The following is a 13,903-nucleotide window of genomic DNA, read 5'->3' as shown; positions in this document are numbered from 1 at the left end:
TGGCAAGGCTGGCCACTGCCCCTGGCTGCCCCTGGAGGAGGACGGCACGGATGGGATAAATACAGGGAATCCACTGGGGACCACTGAAGATATGTGTGTGTGTGTGTGTCGTGTGTACTGTGTAACCGCTCACTCACATGTGTTTGTGTGTCTTACCGTGTGGAAAAGAAAAAGACCCTCCACCAGTCCAGAAATAAAGTGGAGAAAAAAACACAAGAGAAGCGCTACTAGTCAGACAAAAACCTCAACAACAACTGGGAGCTGAAAGCGACTATGGTTTCCCAGGGGAAATGGCTGCTGATGGATTTCTGTGACTGTGAGAAAACTACCTCCACATAAATAGCTATGGCAGTCCGAATGTATAGGCTATTCCTGCAGAGAAGATGCCTTTTACAGAAAGGTGTGGTTTATTCCTTTGGTTCCCTAGCATGTTTCTCTCTTCCTTGCAAACCTGTTATGGTTCAAGACAAACAAATTATCAACAGCGGCAATGTGCCTACATACTGTATATAGTAAACGTACTGTAGCGGCCTAAGTTCTGTTCATTTCCCTCTCTTCAGTGCAAAGGAATATTTCCATTGTGCAGGCACACACTTGTGAAACGCTGTAGCCGAAACAGTGCAGCTGACACGTGTTAGTGTTCGGGTCCCTGCCAAACCCAGCACACTATCTTTTTCACTGAGCCACCACACAGCTGAGCACCTGTGTATGTGTGTGTGTGTGTGTAAGAGAGAGAGAGAGAGAGAGAGAGAGAGAGAGAGAGAGAGAGAGAGAGAGAGAGAGAGATACACCGATTCCTCTCCAAGTCAATGCTATTCTCATGAGAGAATACACACATGATCAAATTCTCTAGCCTTGACGTACAGGTGAGGGGCCCAGCTAATAGAACATGATTGACAGCTGGCTCGGCACCCACCCACCTCCCAGGCGCGCACGCGCACACGCACACGCCTGTGCCTCTGTCAAAGCATCAGTGAAAAAACATTCAGCTAATACCCAAATGTGTACTTGTGACCCAAAACTGTTAGCCTATTAGCCTTAGAATTTAAGTGCTAACAAATCCCCAATAGTTACAATAACACTTACACATCAATGATGTTCATCATCATCATCATCATCATCACCATGGGCAGATACAGGCTACAGTAGTGTCAGTACATTCATGATTACTTTTGGCAAATAATTTAATACGATTGATATTCAGCCTGGTAAAAGCAGTAAATTGATACCAACAGACAAAAATACAATAAGATAACACGAAATAAACAATTAATTTGTTGTTTCAGTGGAATTGAGTGTGAAAGTGAAAGCGAGGTGCACATGCAATTAGTCAACGCAGCGTCAACGTTAGCAGGCAAGCTGGGTAGTTAACGTGATCCCAGTAGCATCCCCAGCTGCTGGGGACTGGCTTATTACTGACCCAAGTTTAACATAAGCTGTTACAACTAACTAGCTAGCTAGCTTTAGCTAACGTTAGCTAGCGAGGACATAGCTAACGTCAGTCTGCTTGTAGTGACACGACATGGATAGCTAGTGCTTGATAGCTAAGCCTAGCTAGCAATCACAATTCAACCATATCCTTGAATAACATGCCATCTTCCAGGCACTGTCTAACCAGGTTAGCTAATGCTAACGGTATGCTACTCTAGCTACGCGGGATGACAGTAAGAGCACAAATCTGGAACGTGTCATCAATGGCAGGACGCTAGTTAGCTAGCCTAGAACATATAACAACAACATATTTAGCAATACCCATATCTCCGGCGTCCATTCCGTAGCTAACTCCAATGACAGTGTCCATATCATCGGACGCTGTAGCTCCGGATAACGACCTCCCATCCCCGGCCTCAGATAACGGACTCCCATCCCTGGCCTCAGACAGCCCAACCGCTCCTTCCGCTGCTTCCATTCAGACTCCCAGAGAAAGGGCGACCCCCCAACGAAAGACCCCCACAGCGACGGGGCGATTCCGGTTGAAAAGACAACGTTGTGTTCGACGTACTAAGGATGAGCTTTTGAGATGAGGGATATAATTATATGTATATCCGTTATGGTCCTCTCATCCGTGCGGTTGTTATCGGCACGACGGCAGGACTGCTCCTCACAGCTTGAGTGCACTTGCTGTGCTGATGCCACTCCACACAGACCCGACTAGCTTCATGATGCTGGTGTGCGTTCTGGCTCCCTCCGCCTGCTTCTTGAGGAACTACCGCAAGCAATTATGCACGGATAAGTAAATGGATGGACCAGGCTATTAATTCCCTCTTTGATAATATTTGATTAATCTATTCTCTGCAAAATGCCATCTCAACTCTAGGTTTATTCCATGGATGTATTAATAGAATAGGTGTATTCCCTCTTTCGATTTTGACCAGTGATCATAAGGTAGGCTACTATGAACTCATATGCTATTAGATAACAGTATGCATTAATTGCACTGCCAACTCAGATAGCTTACAGGATATCATCTGACATCTTGGCTAAATGATACCAGTGACTCTAAGTTCACATCTCTTTAAATCCCAGACCTAAATATCTGTGATTTCAGCTAGAGAAACAGTGACAGGTGACAGGCTGGTTTAAGAGACTAGTGGAGTGGATTCCTCAAAGCGACAGTATTGACTCCATCTTTTTCTCACACCTATTGCAGACTACACACACACACCCTTCTCAGTGCCTATCCAAACCCCTTGCTCTCCTATCTGCCAATGCCCTGGTACAGTAGATATTGTTAGCATTCCATTTGCCATTATATTTTCTTTGCTTGACCTAATTGAGGTATGGATGCTCTTATGAAAATTAAACTTGATCCTCCCTTCTCGGGCCTTAACCTGACAGAATGACTCTTAACCACATTCTGATATGTCTACCTGACAGAGTGAGTCACACTACTTTTCCATCCATCCATCCATCTTCATCCGCTTATGGTCGGGTCGCGGAGGCAGCAGCTCCAGCAGGGGGCCCCAGACATCCCTTTCCCTAGCAGCATCAACCAGCTCTGCCTGGGGAATCTTTAGCCGCTCCCAGGCCAGTGCGGAGATGTAGTCCCGCCACCTAGTCCTGGGTCTACCCCGCGGCCTCCTCCCAGCCGGACACGCCTGGAACACCTCCTTAGGGAGGCGCCCAGGAGGCATCCTCACTAGATGCCCGAACCACCTCAACTGGCTCCTTTCGACGCAAAGGAGCAGCGGCTCTACTCCGAGTCTCTCCCGGATGACTGAACTTCTCACCCGATCTCTCAGGGAGACCCCAGCCACCCTCCGGAGAAAACTCATTTCTAGAATGACCCTACTTTTTAGAAGTTTATAAAAAGGTTACGATTTTTGACTTAACTGATAATGTACCAGAGAGCAATCTGAAGCAAGTAATGCATTCATGTTTTTACTGCACATGCTGGTGCTTGTTGATTTTAACTGTTCTGAATTTTACCTACAGGCAATGTTAGAAAATTACATTTTCATAACTGTTACATTATTTCACTCTTAAATGTATTTTCATACTTCTGTACAACAGGCTTTGTTTAAAAATGTAATGGGATGTTGTGGTGTAATGGAATGAACTGTTAAACGTAAGTCTTTAATCACATTATTTCACCAAAAAAAGAAAGGTTGCCCCGGAATGTAGGGTATTTCAAGAAAGATGGAAAGAGCAGTATTTCTTCTGGGATAGTTGCAACATCCAATAGTTGTAAACATCCAATAGTTGGCAGTGTAGCTCACCTGGCCAATCAGCCAGTACACAAATTACAATTTCAGACACCATCACACATTCATGAAGGCTCTTTCTGAGATAATTACTGTAATTCAGTGAGAACCAGGAAATCTGCCACCTGAAATACCTTCTCAAATACCATCAGCACAGGCTTAGGCTGAGAAACAACTGCAGTATGGTCAACCTGTGCTGTATCATGAGTCATTAATAGGGAAATAGACAAAGATGTTAACAAATGGCAATAACACACTAGAAAACTGTAATAGCACAAAATTTAAATTTACTTTATTACGGGAAGACACTAGGACCATAGTTCTGTATATGCACATTCTGTTTCACATTGCGTTGTAAGAGTTTGTGTAGGGTTACGGGTTAAGGAATCAAGGGCTCCTCTCCAGTGAACCGATTGGGTATGATGTGGGCTCCTCCCAGGAAGGTTTGCATGCCATTTCTCATCAGGTCCATCCTGCCCGTCAGACAGGTTTGCGGACAGACCGTCACTGGTCTGGGAAAAGGACCCACCCATATCTGCTCGTCCACCAGAGAGAGGAGGAGAGGGAAGGAGGGGAGCGGGGGTGGATTATCCGTAAGCAATGCATCAGTCAGTCAGGATGGAATTAGAGGTACGTGGGAAGATCCTTCTCCACCACCTGAAATGAGGAAGAGTTCCAGCGATTAGTTGCATTCATTTGTTGTATTACTGGACTGCTCACTCAGTCACTGAGCCTAGTGTGTGTGAAATTGCTGTCAAATTCATTCATTCATAACCTTTATTTAATACTCAGAGATGCAATTGAGAGCAGGGAATTCCAGGGAACACCAGTACTGTTCCACGACTCCCATAAGACTTTTAACCCTTCATCCCCACACTTCCTCTCCCAGTTCCCCTACTAAAATCTCACCCAACAGTCCTGTCCACTGTGCTATGCAGTTTCAGTATTCCTGTCCATTTTACGGACTGTGGGCTATGAGAGCTTTCCAGTGGGCCTCTAAGAACAAGCATTAGTGCTGCATTAAAGTGGCAAAAACTCACACTCATACAGCATGTGTGATAGATGGGGTGCCTCTATGGCCTAGCCTGTGAATGGTTACAGTTCAGTGGAACCTCATATGAAGAGACAATCACAGGTGTGTGATGTCAGTATGTGGGCGAGGCATTCATGCTTACACTGGGGTCATCCATCGGAGAATATCTCTTCACAACTTGTCCCTCTCTGTTGATGAGGAACTACATAGACAAAGAGAGGGAACAGAGTGATTACACAAAGACACTGCACCATTTACTTCATGGATGTGCTGTACAGAGAATATCTGAAATAATCCGGGTTAATCTCAGATAAAATAAGAAAAATGTTATTGTCCATTAAATGTACATGTAATGGAAATTTGTCTGCAGCACTCTGGCAACACAGCATAAAACATACAATAAAAGACAACTAAGATACTGTACATAAAATACATCTTCAGCAGCAGCAGTGCTCTAAACTACAGTCTGGGTGCAAGTGAGGACGTGTGTATCACATGAACTGTAGGCTACAGACATTACAAACTCTTTCTTTTCTCTCTCAGATCTATCACGGCTCGAGTGCACCTGCATCGCCGGTCCATTTCCCCCGACTCTGCCTCTGACCCTGTCTCTGAGCCTGTCCCTGTCTCTGAACCTGTCCCTGTCTCTGAGCCTGTCCCTGAACCTGTCCCTGCCTCGGAGACTGTCCCTGAAGATGAGTCCCCGAGCACCTCCCGGAGAGCGCAGAGGGAACTGCGAGCACATCAGCAGCGGACTCGAGCGGGGTGCGCTTCCAACCAACACCTGCCGTTCATCTCGGTGATTGCGCGCCTCCCTACCCAGCCATGAGAGATCCCACACCTGGGGCTCATCAACCCATCTCCTCGAGGTTAAGAAGCTGCTCCACACACACCAGTCTGCGCCAGATCGTTGACCAACCTAGTGGGTATCACTTCTGTACCTGTGACCTAGCTTGCCTTGATCCAAACCCTGCCTCACCCTTTTTGTCTTCCTTCGTCCTAGTCTGACCTCCCTGCCACTGCCTGAACCTTGCCTGACTGGAGAATCACGTACCTGCCTGAACCCCACACCTGTCTGACTGCCTCGTACCTGCCTGAACACCACACCTGTCTGACTGCCTCGTACCTGCCTGAACACCACACTTGTCTGACTGCCTCGTACCTGCCTGAACACCACGCCTGTCTGACTGCCTCGTCGATGCCTGAACACCACACCTGTCTGACTGCCTCGTACCTGCCTGACTAGGGATGGGGATCATTCATTTTTATTGATATTGATACCGTTATCGAGTCTGCTTAATGATCCAGGTCCTTATTGATACCACTATCGATACTTTTCTATGGGAAAAACGAGACGGACGGCAATACTGTACATGTTAAACAGAACTGGTTTTGCATTTATTGCTTTTTCGCCTTGTCTATCTTTCACTCTTGTGAAATGAAGCCAAGCACTTGACCGTTTTGCACGCTCTGCCATTTTCTCAACAAGCAAACTTGTGAACGAGTGTGCAAGGCAATAAAATAACAGCGGTTGGCATACAATTCAATTGAATTCAAAAACTTTATCAATCATATGTTTGTGCACCACGATCGGACAGGACGTATAATGTGGGTGACCAGACATCCCGATTGACCGTGTCAAGCCGGTTGTACCGAGAAATATCTGTAGAACACTCGTTTTCAACATTCACTGCCAACGGTTTTAACCACAACATAATGTGACGCTTGTTAACAGTGCTGACATGACATTTATCAAGTTAATATGATCTTTACGTCGGCATTCCTACCTACAAGACTAAAAGTGTAGCCGAGTGTGTGCAGACCAATATGTGGCTTGCTGGGAAGCTGTCCATGATGCTGAAACTGAAATACTTGTATCATTCTGAATGAAAACGCCTGGTTTTGGTGCTCGAGAATTATATATGCCTACTTGTCCGCTCGCATGAACGTGCAGTAGCCTAGCCTACACTTTTGATTGTCCCGGTTAAAATGGTCACTCGGCTGTAGGCTCAATAGCAGACCCGATAAGCTCCAACCTTATTGATTACCGGGTCTTGAGAAATTTAGACCCGGGTTTTGATCCCCATCCCTATGCCTGACCCTCGCCTGTCTCACTGACCTGATCCTGTCTGGCCCTTATTCAATAAACACGCCTCCGGGCTTCACCTCCTAGCTGTTCGTGTCTGCTTTTGTGTTACCCAATATTTTAATAAATATATTAGTCCTTTTTTTTTAACTGGTTAATCAGGGACCCCTTTGAGACAAAAATAACCCACGGGAATAAAAGTGGATCTATGCCCCTGCAAGTATTGCTTAATTAGATGTGTGACAACTTTCTGTGTTGATGGCGACATCTAATGATATGACAAATATTTACCTTTGTGAAATTCCACTTGATGCCACTAAAAAGGGGAGACAACAAAGCTCATGATCAAAACAAGCACTTGTCATAAAATCAATGCTTTGGGTGACTTTAGCTGAACGTTGGCCTGTACCTTTTAACAAACCAAACCACCGTGCACAATACTTACTTCCCCATGAAGCCCCGTCCATTCGGCTGCTCCTTCAGCCATTTCCACAGGGGGTGGGCGTTGGCCCCGTTCACGTCGATCTTGCTGAAGAGATCAAACTGAGCGTTGTAGGACTTGGCAAATTCCTTGATCTGAGCCTCGGTGCCAGGTTCCTTCAGTAGCAAACAGAGATATCACCTTTAGTGCATAAGATCTGCACTGATGTCTCAATCTCACTGCCCTCTGTAGCATACAGTACAATGGTTCTGTTGCTGTTAGCTTAAGTACTGTTACTATTATCTGAGGTTAACGTTGGGGACCTACTGTCTCCTTATCAGGGTCTCATTCACAAAAGTAGCCTACTTGGTGAAAGTACAGTAATAACAAAGTGTGTATGTTACAATGTTACACAATTCTCTTATCTACTACTACTGGATTATACAAAAAACTAAAGGTCCATACACCTTGATCATCTGCTCACGTCTGTGGAGCACCAATGCTGTGTGTGTTAGTGTGGAGGTCTCCGGGTGAGTTGTCCCATACCTGCCTGCCGAACTGGTTGGAGGGGAAGGCCAGGATGCGTAAACCTCTCTCAGCGTACTTGGCATGCATTTCCGCAAACTGAGAGTAGTTCACTGGGGTTTTACCTCATCTAGAGGCAACGTTGGTGATGACAACAACGTTGCCCCTACACAGACAGACACACACACAAGGGGCAAAACCACAGGGCAGTGAGGTGATTGTGAGATGTTGATAGGTGACAAGGTGAAGGTGGTGGGAGGAAAAGGCCAATATGAGGTGCTGACACTGTCCTCAGATCAGATCCCGCTCACCTGTATTTTTCTAGGGACACTTCGTTGCCATCAATATCCTTGGCGGAGAATTCATAGATAGATTTAGCTGTCTGCCAGGGCTCTGACAGCACAGACTGCGTGAGAGAGAGGGAGAGAAACAGCATGACAAAACAGCAGGAATAAAGGAAGTAAGAAAGACTATGAGTATGGACATCTTTCCCTGACACACCCATTGAGACACACCTGGGATTCTTAGTATCTGTCATAAAAATCTCAGTTTATACGAGATGTCAATGAACCTCATCTTTTAGTAAGTCAATAATAGTCTCCAAGGAAAAGAACTCTCATACATTCCATGTCATATAATCTCTTTAAAATATTTATAAGAGGTAAATTAGCATTATAGAAAGCCAGTCATAAACTGGTGAGTCAACATGTACAAAATTGTCTATTTCACTTGTGACGAAGCAGCATTAAACTTAAGAGATCACCGATCACACTTGCCAAGAAACTGTTTCCTCCCTGTCTTTCTTACCATAGTCTGCAGCAGGAGAGAAAGGATAACTGTAGACCCTACCAGACGCATGACTGCCTTTCAGTAAGGTCCACTGAAAAGGCAGAATGCGAATGTGTCTGAGACTTGACCAAGGAGCTTGCTGTACCACGACTCACTAAACTCAACTGACTGACAGCCTTTCAGCTGTGGCACTCCTTCAAGTCTCCTCATTTACAAAGCACTGCAGATCATTAACAGTGAAGATATGCTCTTCCTCTGTCATAGGCTGCATTTCTGCTGACAACTAACACACAGACTAAACAAACATCAACAGTTGGTTCAAACAACATGTTAATAAATAATGTTATCTCCTTATAGAAGTAGGGTGCTTTGCAGGGCAAAGGTAAAAGTAATTTTACTCTTGTAATCTGGGGATTACAGGGCATTAGGACATGTGCTGCTGTGGCAGTTGGAAGATTACGACAGAAAGTACAGTACCTTGATACAGAGTGGAACAACATACCTGTAACTATAATAACTATACCTGCATCCATTCTGATAATGAACAACAAATATGTCTTGTTTTCATGCAAATATCTAACACAATAGAATCAAATAATGTCAGACTTCTTTTTATTTTTTTTAGATATAGGCTAGGCTATTGCAACTGAACAATGAAAGATGGAGTCCTGGGTGTTTATTTTGATTACTAATGCTGTTTCTCTCCATATTCTGTTTTGTCTCTATACTGCAGATCTCTGGCTTGATGCAGACAGATGCCCATGCTGGAAAGTGTGCAACTGCTATTAGGGCTGTAACGATTATTACATAATCGTCAAACCGCGATTATTTTTTTGGACCGCAATTGTTTTTTGTAACCGCGGTTATGAAAAAAAATAAAAAAAATAAAAAAATAAAAAAATATATATGCATTGTCCACTTCATGTGCTATTTGTATACTCCAAATTTAATTTCATCTTAGTTTTTCAATGCTTTTTTTTGAGGAGGATATATGTTCTATGTAAATGTTGTTAACAGTCATGATATTAAAGAGGCGTGGTTTTAAACCACAAGTTTACTTCATAGGCTGAGTACTTGTGTTATTAGGCCTACATTATCTGGTAAAAATGAGTCAGAACTCGGAACCCACCCACCCTCACTCACTCACTCCCTCTCTGTCTGTCTTTCTCCCTCTCTCTCTCTCACAAACACACACACTCTCACTCAAATCATGCGGACATGAGCATCAGTGCCAGGGCCGCCCCCCCGGTCAACAACTTTGACAATTATTGTAATAATCGCCATTATTTTTCTGACAATTAATCGTTAACCAAAATTAATCATCATTAGAGCCCTAACTGCTTTTAGGAAAAGATGGCCTTGGGCACCTGCTCTGCATGTGCCTATACACACACACCAAGCTTACTAGCCCCAACATTCTGTTCCTAAAACGTCTACCTCATTACTGCACGTTCCTTGTGACTGAATGAATTAACTCCTTTGTTCCTTATCCAAATCTTTTCTGAGCTTCTGCTGGCTGTCACATGTTTTTGAATTATTTTTCAAGGTGCCCACCCACATCCATTGTATGACCTAAGCGGTGGTAGAGCAATTATCAACTTTCTCAAAAGTGCTAGTTTTGTCAACGTTTTGATCTGAACCATTGTATATGATCATAAGTAACCTTAAAACAGGGCTAAACATGATTTCCCCTTTACTACTCCTTTAAGTGCCTTGCTCAATGGCTCAATGTTTGGGAATGCCTGATGGGAACTCAGCCAGGAGCCCTCCAGACACCACCTTGTCAAGTGTGGGGCACTTTTGGTGTGATGTTCTAACCACTGGGCTACCTACCGCCCAAATGATGCCATCAAATCATAAGCTAGGTAGAAATGTACGTATTCTATCCATAATAGCTTGGATACGCTAGGTGCCAGGCAAAGCAGACAACTGTCTGACGGTTTGGGAATCATCCAGTTTAGGAGAGATTATTTCACACATCCTGATAAGAGTAGGACCGTGTGTCCTGCCATGTACACCGTGTAAACTTTAACACTGCTGATTACGATACAAATAGAGATAGAGTTTTGTGGAAGGACAATTTACATTCTTTAGTCCATTCTCGAGCTATCCCTACCAATTAGTGACAATGCATTTTTATCAGTTTTCCTTCACACGATCAGATATATAGCCTGCTGTTCCAGGAAGATATGGATTATAAAAAAGCGGAAAATATGCATAGGCTACACTAGTGTTACTATCTTACAGCATCAGCACAGGCCCCTGCCAATGGAGGGATGCTATCACATCCAGTTTTACCAGTCAGGCACCACACGCAAACAAACTATATTCTCAAAAGAGACAAGTATAGCACAGAAATAACTATAGCCTACCGTCGACGTTAATAAATACAGTACCATTGCCAGGAGGACTCCACTGCTTGCCAGCGCCCCAACTATCAAAACACGATGAATTAGCCTCATTTTGTAGCAGTAGTCGGTTTACCTACATTGTTTAAAGCCCCGCCTGTTTGTTGTGAAACGCAAGGAATGATGACGTTGGGCTCGAGGGGGCGTGATGTGAGAAGGGGGACGGGACGGGTTTCCATTTATATGTGAAATGCTAGACTCACACTTTATAAAAAATAATAAATAAATAAAAATTACATTATGATTCAGATCTGAGCATATAAAATAATATCAACCCCGCACATTAATTTCTAGAACCATACGAAAATATAATTTCCATTAATATTCTCTTGAATAGTCGCTCCTTTTCTCTGCTGGAGTTCTAAAAATCGCTTGGGCCGTTTGACGTCGTAAAAGTGACATCATCAATGTGCGTCCGCAACGTGAGGCTAGCGAGAACCTTTAGCTCTTGAATCAGTTACAGTATTTTTTGTTTTATCGAGTTATCAAGTTATTTAGGTGAAGTCACTAAGAAATTATGGATGACGAGGAGGAAACATATAGGCTATGGAAAATTCGCAAAACCATCATGCAGGTGGGTTAGATAATGTTTTGTAAACATCCATGAATGCTTCAATCTACAGTAAGTTAGCTAACGTTAGCTAGCCTACTTCGCTCTCTGCGTCTTTTCACTGTGAATTTATTTTACGTTTGAAGTACCGTTATTGATTTATTGTGGTAAGAAAATAGAAGCGACGATGTTACATAGGTAAAGTGAATGTTGTAACTGTGATAGAATCTAATACGATCTAGTTGCTTACGTGATCTCTAGCTCAGTGTTACTTAAATAGCCCATATCTAGTCTGTACCCGCCGGGGGCCCGAGTCTAACTTTATCTAACGTTGCTTTTGAAAAGTTGTGTCATGATCGAGGGTACCTGGTGACCCAGGATGAGTTGGACCAGACCTTGGATGAGTTCAAAAGCCAGTTCGGGGACAAGCCTAGTGAGGGTCGCCCTAGACGGACAGACCTCACCGTGCTTGTGGCACACAACGATGACCCTACCGACCAGATGTTTGTTTTCTTTCCTGGTACGCCATAAGCCCCCTACCTGTCTGAAGAAATAACACCAATAACAATGTTAATGTAAATGACTCGAGAGTTAATGACACAAGCAAGCAGCCAGAGACAGATTTATCACGATCTTCAGTTTGCAACTTGTTGTAAGTTATGCCATACAGTAACAAAGGCCTCAATGTCTCTCCTCCCCAGAGGAACCCAAGGTGGGAATCAAGACCATTAAAATGTACTGTCAGAGGATGCAGGAAGAGAACATCACACGTGCCATCATTGTAGTCCAGATGGGTATGACTCCGTCAGCTAAGCAGGTAGGGTACAGTCACAGAAACAGAAGATGGTGTAGTCGCAAGCTGACATCTCTCTCTTTTCATCGGCTACTTACTTTATTCAATTTACATGTTTCCCCCCCCTAAATCCAGTCTCTAGTTGACATGGCGCCCAAGTACATCCTGGAACAGTTTCTACAACAGGAACTCCTCATAAACATCACAGAGCACGAGGTAAGGGACATTACTGTGAACTGTTTCATTATTTTTCACAAAGCTGATAAGAGTGTTGCTCTGTGGCACACTCATTCTTCATTTGTTTGCCTTCCATCTTATTTTTTTTCTTTATATTTGTTTTACAGCTTGTTCCTGAACACATTGTCATGACAAAAGAGGAACTGGTCGAACTGCTGGCAAGATAGTATCCTTCCCCGAATATTTGACAGATGTCTGAAATCCACCCCCACAGTTGCTTTGTTTTGAAACAATGTACTGGAGCACATTTTACCACCCTAAGCACAGGCAAATGTATTACTTATCTACCTCTAACACTACATTGATTGAGTTGTGCATTGCATAGCCAGGTAAGTGTAAAAGTGCCCCAGACTGTTGGATTTCCTTCACCCCTCAAACCCAGTAAGCTGAAGGAGAGCCAGCTGCCCAGGATCCAGGCTGGAGACCCAGTGGCTCGCTACTTTGGCTTGAAAAGAGGCCAGGTACCGGATCCCTTTCGTCTCCTATTCACTGACATGATTTTTGTCTGTGATTGCAGTCATGTGTAGTATCACGTCTCACCAGGATGTTAATGTCAGTGTATTAAGTTTCTTTTTTTCCATTGCTGTGACAGGTTGTGAAGATCATCAGACCCAGTGAGACAGCTGGACGGTACATTACCTACAGGCTGGTCCAGTGAGGATGTCAAAGTGAGCAGTGTTTAAGCTCAAGTTTTTCAGTACTTGACATGTGTTGTGTGACCACTTAGCATCTAAATTCTATTAACATTTTGTTACATAGAACATAGGTGTATCCATTTAACTACATTACTGTGTAAGTATGTAGATAAAAACATGTTCACAGTGTATAGTTGGCTCTTTGTTCCTCCAAATACACCAATAGATTTTTTCTCTATCTTTAGACTCTATCATCTCCTTTGTATGAAGATTGGGCGTTTTGTAATTTTGTACAATAAATCCTTAAAACGGACTGAATTAATTTGACATGAAAATGAATGGACAAAGCAGTTTACATAGCATCATCTCCATTGTAGAATTAAAGAACATTAATGGTTAACCCAACCAAAGAGGAATTAGGCTACACATTTACATTCAGCTGTTATACATTAGTTTTAGTTTATGCCCATACTAACCTGCCTTTACCAAAAGTCTGATACATGATTTTAAAAATTACTTTTCCACACAGGCTTACCTTTTTTTTCCCGTAGTGAGGCATGGATATCGTTTTAAATAAGCTTACGGTATTCACAGTCGCACATTTATGAAGGGGGGAAGTCTTTACCGAGCGTTGGGTGACAAATGTTCCACTAACCAATGATTTCACTGATATGTTGACAGATAACTCACTGAGTGCAGACAATTTGCATATGGAAGGGATG

At 43.6% G+C, this 13,903-nt stretch overlaps 3 protein-coding genes across 5 annotated transcripts in view; 1 reads left to right on the top strand and 2 right to left on the bottom strand.

The window, feature by feature from the left end:
* The window catches only part of pip5k1ca (phosphatidylinositol-4-phosphate 5-kinase, type I, gamma a), a gene marked incomplete at both ends in the record, with an annotated part of 38,953 nt that extends 37,044 nt beyond the window's left edge, over positions 1-1,909 (bottom strand). Inside the window, one exon of the mRNA XM_084443919.1 lies at positions 1,753-1,909. Within this exon, the coding sequence (XP_084300045.1) occupies positions 1,753-1,909 (157 nt within the window). The remainder of the gene's footprint in view (positions 1-1,752) is intronic.
* Positions 1,910-3,974: 2,065 nt separating this feature from the next.
* Positions 3,975-11,084, bottom strand: gpx4a (glutathione peroxidase 4a). 2 transcript variants are annotated; one of them, XM_084444298.1, is made up of 7 exons: positions 10,955-11,084; positions 8,081-8,175; positions 7,791-7,935; positions 7,269-7,420; positions 7,115-7,139; positions 4,880-4,939; positions 3,975-4,361 (listed from the first exon to the last, which is right to left on the bottom strand). In XM_084444298.1, the coding sequence occupies exons 1-7, from the start codon at positions 11,018-11,020 to the stop codon at positions 4,329-4,331; spliced, it is 576 nt and encodes a 191-aa protein (XP_084300424.1). In that variant the 5' UTR covers positions 11,021-11,084; the 3' UTR covers positions 3,975-4,328. The 2 variants fall into 2 exon arrangements, with proteins under 2 accessions (XP_084300424.1, XP_084300425.1); XM_084444299.1 differs by lacking the exon at positions 10,955-11,084 and adding an exon at positions 8,577-8,736.
* Positions 11,085-11,389: 305 nt separating this feature from the next.
* Positions 11,390-13,488, top strand: LOC311314719 (DNA-directed RNA polymerases I, II, and III subunit RPABC1). Of its 2 annotated transcripts, XM_084445177.1 has the most exons (8): positions 11,390-11,540; positions 11,862-12,036; positions 12,218-12,333; positions 12,445-12,525; positions 12,654-12,712; positions 12,929-13,007; positions 13,139-13,214; positions 13,427-13,488. In XM_084445177.1, exons 1-7 carry the CDS (start codon positions 11,484-11,486, stop codon positions 13,202-13,204), a joined length of 633 nt encoding a protein of 210 aa, XP_084301303.1. In that variant the 5' UTR covers positions 11,390-11,483; the 3' UTR covers positions 13,205-13,214; positions 13,427-13,488. The 2 variants fall into 2 exon arrangements, with proteins under 2 accessions (XP_084301303.1, XP_084301302.1); XM_084445176.1 differs by lacking the exon at positions 13,427-13,488 and having other exon boundaries at positions 13,139-13,420.
* Positions 13,489-13,903: the final 415 nt, after the last annotated feature.

This window comes from Borostomias antarcticus (assembly GCF_949987555.1).
Source record: "Borostomias antarcticus genome assembly, chromosome: 10".
Classification (NCBI taxonomy): Eukaryota; Metazoa; Chordata; class Actinopteri; order Stomiiformes; family Stomiidae; genus Borostomias; species Borostomias antarcticus.
This window is presented reverse-complemented; position numbering and strand designations above follow the sequence as displayed.